The sequence below is a fragment of the Cupressus sempervirens genome, chromosome 6 (assembly GCF_028749045.1).
Source record: "Cupressus sempervirens isolate cs-2001-9-10 chromosome 6, ASM2874904v1, whole genome shotgun sequence".
In the NCBI taxonomy this organism is placed as follows: domain Eukaryota; kingdom Viridiplantae; phylum Streptophyta; class Pinopsida; order Cupressales; family Cupressaceae; genus Cupressus; species Cupressus sempervirens.
This window is the reverse complement of record NC_143123.1, coordinates 263,146,098-263,152,724: the sequence shown is the minus strand read 5'-3', so window position 1 is coordinate 263,152,724 and position 6,627 is coordinate 263,146,098. Positions and strand designations below refer to the sequence as shown.

General features: G+C 40.5%; 1 protein-coding gene across 2 annotated transcripts; it reads left to right on the top strand.

The window, feature by feature from the left end:
• The first annotated feature begins 1,741 nt into the window (after positions 1–1,741).
• LOC149552246 (protein phosphatase 2C 50-like) lies at positions 1,742–4,816 on the top strand. 2 transcript variants are annotated; one of them, XM_089787768.1, is made up of 5 exons: positions 1,757–2,963; positions 3,130–3,486; positions 3,622–3,727; positions 3,853–4,052; positions 4,156–4,712. In XM_089787768.1, exons 1-5 carry the CDS (start codon positions 2,394–2,396, stop codon positions 4,159–4,161), a joined length of 1,239 nt encoding a protein of 412 aa, XP_089643894.1. In that variant the 5' UTR covers positions 1,757–2,393; the 3' UTR covers positions 4,162–4,712. The 2 variants fall into 2 exon arrangements, with proteins under 2 accessions (XP_089643893.1, XP_089643894.1); XM_089787767.1 differs by having other exon boundaries at positions 1,742–2,963; positions 3,853–4,816.
• The last annotated feature ends 1,811 nt before the right edge of the window (positions 4,817–6,627 follow it).

The window sequence follows — 6,627 nt, the reverse complement described above, 5'->3', positions numbered from 1 at the left end:
CCATGTAAAGAAGATTTTGAGTCTACTTCAAAGCTAAATAAGGACTATGCTTGAACTATTTGACATTTGTTCTTGGATTTCTAAATACAATTTATAAATATGTTTACATTGTCAATTAGTGCTTGTGACAGAATTCACCTTACATGAAGAAGATTTAGAGTCTACTTCAAAGCAAGTTAAGGACTATGTTTAAACTATCCAGGGTTTATTCTTGGATTGTTTATATTATGTATACATTTATAAATATGTTTGCATTATCACTTAGGGCTCATGATAGATTTCACATTACATGAAGAAGATTTAGAGTCTACTTCAAAGCTAGATAAGGACTATGCTTGAACTATATGAGATTTGTTCTTGGATTGCTTATGTATACAATTATAAATATGTTTGCATTGCCAATTAGGGCTCATGACAAGATTAAAATTATGCAAAGAAGATTTAGAGTCTACTTCAAAGCTAGATAAGGACTATGCTTGAACTATATGAGCTTGGATTGGTTATCTAAACATTTATAAATATGTTTTCATTGTCAATTAGGGCTCATGATAGAATTCACATTATGTAAAGATTTAGAGTCTACTTCAAAGCTAGATAAAGACTATGCTTGAACTATATGAGGTTTGTTCTTGGATTGCTTATGTATACATTTATAAATATGTTTGCATTGTCAATTAGAGTTCATGACAAAATTCACATTACTTAAAGAAGATTTAGAATCTACTTCAAAGCTAGATAAGGACTATGCTTGAACTATATGAAATTTGTTCTTGGATTGCTTATGTAAACATTTATAAATATGTTTGCATTGTCAATCAGGGCTCATGACAGAATTCACATTATGCGAAGAATATTTAGAGTCTACTTCAAAGCTAGATAAGAACTATAGTTAAACTATATGATGTTTATTCTTAGATTCCTTATGTAAACATTTATACATATATTTGCATTATCAATTAAAACTGATGACAGAATTGACATTACATGAATAAGATTTAGAATCTACTTCAAAACTAATAAGAAGTATGCTGAAGTTTATTAGATTTGTTCTTGAATTGCTCGAAGTTTCTTGTCTTATCATAGTCCACATGACAACTAAAAACCCGAAAAATAGATTTTAAATTTTGCCACCTCACTGAACACAAAACGAAATAAAACTGATCTTGATCTCACATGGCACTCCACATAGATCTCACATGATGCTCGGCTTAGACCCCACATGATGGAGTAGCCCACTATGAGGCTCTCCCCCGAATGGCGGAGAAAATAAGTTATGGTAGAACAAGAAAAATAATATTTGTGTTGAGTCGGCGAAAGGCAGAGATTGGAGAGGTGGTGGTGAAAAAGGTTAGAGCAGAGAAGGCGTGGAAAAGAATAAGCAGAGCAAAGGGATAAGCGTGATGAACCCATGGAAAGACGACAACACAGGAAAGAAAACAAATCACATGGCAAATATACTAGAGGGTCTGCATCAGCACCAACAACCAAATTACAGGTACGAGGAAGCATTACCAATCGAAATTCGACATCTTTTCTTCCACTCTCACCAGCTTTCTCAAGTGGGCTGAGTGGGACGGTGCCTGAAATTGATGGATTCCTTTGTTTCGCAAATGAAATCTGTCCCCAAAGTTGGTATTTTCCAACGATCTTGATAACACGCGTCCTCCTCAGCTTGCTTCCTCCATTATTTCAATCGTCCCCTGCGCTCACCTTTTACTTTTAATAACTCAATCCCTTTCCCGTTCTCGCCCTTATTGCGGAGTTACCCCGATCAACGGGAATTTTGTGCTTTGAGCAGAGCTTCCCCGTTTTCCCAAGCCAAAAAATTGGTTTGTGTTTGTGTTCGGGGAAGCGGATTGCACATTCCATGCTGGGTAAGCTTTGTAAGGGCGCCCATCACACACAAATTGCATCCTATATCCACGGTATCAGCTTGTAGAATCCTCTGGTTGATGAATTTAACAGAACTAAATCGTTTCCCAACTTGGAAACCCGCCTAATTCAGCACCGCAAACATGAAAAATCATTTGAGTTGGTCGGTTTTGGCAGATGTGATGTATTCACTTCAGTTTTGTTGATAAACAGGGGAGAACCAAAGAATCATCCCTGTCGAGATCTTACAGATTGAATGCGATTAAACAGTTGTAATCTAATATCCAACTGGGATGAAGGAAGCCCATATATTGTTGTCTTCTGAAACGAGTACCCCTGTTTGAGACGGGCGATCGAGTTGCTGCTAATTGAAAGATTGAAGAAAAACTGAGTGGAGAGGAATGGAAAAGTTGCCCTGATCTGCCGATAATTGGGACTGATTACGATGATACATCTGCCACAAAGAAATTGAATTCGTCTGATTTACAGCACCAGGATAGGAAACTGATCGACGAGTAAGCATGGACGAAGAACAATTGAAGAGTGATCATCAACAGGAGGCGGGTGCTGTAGCCAAGCGACCGAGGACAGACTTCAAAGTTATGTCAAACAGCGGGAGTCTTGTTGAGCCTTTGAGTAAGCGATCCCACCATTGTTCCGCAGATGTTGAGCCTCCCTCTTCTTCTGTTCATGTCCCAACCATATCTTCCTCCTCCGCTTCCTCATCTATCCAAAGCGTGGTAGATCACTACCCTTGGCATGATGACAACGACGAAGGAGAAGGAGAATGCATTCCTCTACTTCAGACTGATAGAGTGTTTGAAACCCCCATTTCTCCTCCTCTGCAGCAGGATTTGATATCGAAAGGCTGTGGGTTTAAATCAAATGTGCTTGAAGCTAGAACTAGATATACTGTCAATCATAAAGCTGTCCGTTGGGGTTCTGTTTCCATTCGTGGCATGAGGGCCGAGATGGAGGATGCTATGGCGGTGGTTCACAACTTTATGTCTGTTGCCTGTGATCCAGAAAAAGCTAATACAACTTCTCCACTTCATTTCTTCGGAGTCTATGACGGCCATGGAGGTCCCCAGGTTAGTTTGAAGGTTATAACTTTTAATTTTGGGATGTTTTGGATCACTAGATTTTAATGTTTACCACGTCTGAAAGAGGAAAGAATCCCCTGTTCTGGGCTGTAATTAACTGCTAGAACTATAAAAATTGTCGAAGCCAATTGACTGGAGTATTTTGTTCATGTAGGCTGCTAATTTCTGTAGGGATCGTCTTCACCATGCACTGGCGGAGGAGTTTGAGGTTGTGATGAATGGTGGGAGTGTTAACATGGAGAACGATTGGCAAGGGAAATGGGAAAAGGCGTTTTCTGATTGTTTCCGCAAAGTTGATGCTGAGGCTGCAGGGGGGACTTTTAGAAGAGATAGTGATGGTGAAGCAGTGATTGAAGAATGCATTAGAGATCCCATTGTTTCCGAGACTGTTGGATCCACAGCTGTGGTTGCAATAGTGGGGCCTTGTCAGATCATTGTTTCTAATTGCGGGGATTCAAGGGCTGTTTTATCTCGTGCAGGAAGAGCCATTGCACTTTCTGTGGATCATAAAGTGAGGCCAAATCGCTGATATAGTTACAATCTGTGTATTTCATTGCTCTTCTTGTTGTATCATATATCATTATGGTAGATTGGAGAGATTCAGGATGAAATGCTGTATATGGATTTGAATTGAACATGATTGCAGCCTGACAGAGAGGATGAAGTGGCAAGGATCGAAGCGGCAGGAGGAAAGGTTATAAATTGGAAAGGTTATCGCGTCCTTGGAGTCCTTGCAATGTCCAGGGCCATTGGTACACCACTTTCTCTTGTGGTTACTGGCTAATCAGTATATTCATTGTTTGTGTGTGCCTCAGATTTTTCAGTCAGTTCCAATCCTATTTGTTGATGTTTAGCTAACGAGTTTAAAGTGTTGCAGGGGATCGATATCTGAAGCCATCTGTTATTCCTGATCCTGATGTCACATTCACCCAGAGAAAAGAGGAAGATGAATGCTTGATAATAGCAAGTGATGGATTATGGGACGTCCTATCAAATGAGGAGGTCTGTAGAGCAGCTCGGAGATGCCTTGCTCATGGTTGTGCAAATGCAAATGCAAGCTCATCTTCTTCTGGTAATGTAAGTGAAAGGTATCCATCAGCAGCACAAGCAGCTGCTGAATATCTGTCCAGATTAGCCCTAGAGCGCAATAGCTCTGATAACATCACAGTTGTGGTTGTAGATTTGAAGGCGAGGAGAAGACGTCAAACAAGAAGCTGAGGGGCATGCCAATTTTCAAGTATATATTCCTGGTGCCATGGGACTGGAACATTTGATTCAGTCTCTCCATTGTGAATTCTGAAATGGAGATCAAGTGTACACGTCACCTACCCATTCAGCCTTGGAATTTCTGTCACGAATCCCTGTATTATATGCAGTTCCAAACTGCCCTTCTCCTGTAGATCTTCTTAATCATATTCATGAGTCATTGTAGAGGAAATCCTTGACACAATCACAGATATCTTGATAGATTCAATCAATGTTTCATTCGGGAATTTTTCTTTTCGAATAGAACCCATCTTACCGAAATGGCCCAAAACCTAGACAAACCTGGGGTCGATTCATTTCATAATCGGTATCGGTATGATTTGTCTATGGATTCGTCCAAACCATAGTTTTTTTCTGCAATATACATTTGTTTGGAATCACTCAAAAGGGCAGTTTCAGCCATGTCGAGGTGATTCCAGGGAATTTCAATAGTGGGCAACATTTCCAATGCATTTGCTTTTGATATTGAAATTGCTCTGTATACGCGTAGGTGATGATAAAATTCCCTTGTATTCTTTTTGACGAGTAACAAAGTAGAAATTAAATAAAAACACCACATTTTGTTTGACAATAAATTTCCACTTATTATGTGGCCATTTGCACCTTATGTATAGTGAAGTCAGATAGCAAACATATTCGTTTGGTAGCGCGGTGGGACCATTCGTGATTATTCTTATTTATTTATATAATATCATATTAATATTGATAAGACATTTTTTTTTATGAATAGACATTTTCTATATATTAAATATTAAAGATACATATCCACAAAAAAAGGGGTCGAGGGATACAAGATCACTCCGCGAGTTCACTAAAAAAATCAACAGAATAAATAAAGCTCTTGGGCTACAAGAGTAGTGCCAACAAAGGGAGGATCTTTATCATCAGAACCCTAGAAGTCCTTGGGGTTGGCAGTTGACTCAGGGGTAGCCCAACCATTGGCAGGAGTATCGACAACATCATCAGGTTCTTTTTCTCCCTCCAACTTGGTTGGAGAGATAGCTAAGTCCAGTCGAGGGAAAACCCACTTGGGGTCTCTATGAGTAGAAGGCCAGTCCGCATCAAGGGTAGCAAGAGGAGCCACAAGGGACCAACCCGAACCCAACCTCCACGAAGGCGAGGCTGAGCGGCGGTGACCAGCGAAACTGCCACTAGGAGAGCGTCGATGAGTCTATAAGCGGTGCTCAAAACTGCTTCGGCCTTTCTAATGACCATGGGGAGGAGTACGATTACTGGATAAGGCATCTGGTGGCACCTGGGCAACCGTACAAGGGGCATTTCCCCAATGTACTAAAAGCTTCCATAGGTGAGCAACCTCCTACACGACCTTATCTATCTGTACTTGAATTTGCATCATGACATTATTGCAAATGTGTGCTTTAGAGTACATAGCAACATATATATCAAGAAAGTTGTGAGAGAATAAAACGACATTGAGGTCCTTCCAAATAGTAAATAATATCTCCATTCTAAAAGCATGCATATCTGGGAGTACTTGAAAGGAAGCCTAGGCAAATCTCCTAGCACAACCATATGCCATGTAAAAGCCTCTAGGCAGAAAGGCTTAAAAAAATCATGGATTGAGAGCCAATAATTCTGGGCTCGCATGCAGATCTAAAAAAAATGCAGGAAGCTTTCCAACTAACCACAAAAAAGGACATCTAAGGTCCAAGACTCCCAGATGTTGGAATGGAGGGCTCAAAGGCGACCCTTGGAAAAGGACGCACCAAGCAAAGTGAGCTATTTTTGGCTTCGTGACGGTGTTCCAAACTATGGAAAATCTAAGACTCCAAGTCTTGTGAGAGGATTGCAAATGCCAACACTGGTTGAGAGTATCATCCATCAGAAGGTGGGGAACCAACCACTGACTACCCAACCTAGGTTTGTAATTGGTTATAGAAGTGGCAAGATACCACTTCCAAACTTTCCACCATGGGTGAGATGAGTGAATTCCAAGATTGTGTAATAGATGGGGAGGCATTGCAGAAACTAGAAGATCAACAATCTGTCGATCTGGACGGATAAGCTAGAACTACACCTGCAAGTCCTCCCATGAGAAAAGGCTCATAGTAAGCCTGGAAATCAAATCTTTGGGTGTCTTGATCCCCCTTCAAAACAAGCACAACATGCTAGCTCCTTGAACTTTAGCTACTGGAACACCTTGAGCAACAAACAAGGGAGACCACCACAAGCTTTGTTGATTCATAGAGAGCCCATCTTTGAACCCATTGCCATCCTAGCGAAGCCACGAATTGATGGCTTCCTAGGCTTTCCAGATACTTTTAGCAATAAAAGTACCCTGAATTTGCATAGGTTCAGCAGTGACAAAAAGGATTTCAAAGCCAATCCCCTTCTAGACAGGTCGATTAATCTGAAATCTTGAAGA

Excerpts from the sequence above, each read along its gene's own strand:
- LOC149552246 (XM_089787767.1), top strand. The coding sequence starts at position 2,394 with ATGGACGAAGAACAATTGAAGAGTGATCATCAACAGGAGGCGGGTGCT. Across the intron at positions 2,964-3,129 it reads ACGGCCATGGAGGTCCCCAG|GCTGCTAATTTCTGTAGGGA; the intron begins GTTAGTTTGAAG and ends TTGTTCATGTAG. Across the intron at positions 3,728-3,852 it reads TGCAATGTCCAGGGCCATTG|GGGATCGATATCTGAAGCCA; the intron begins GTACACCACTTT and ends AAAGTGTTGCAG.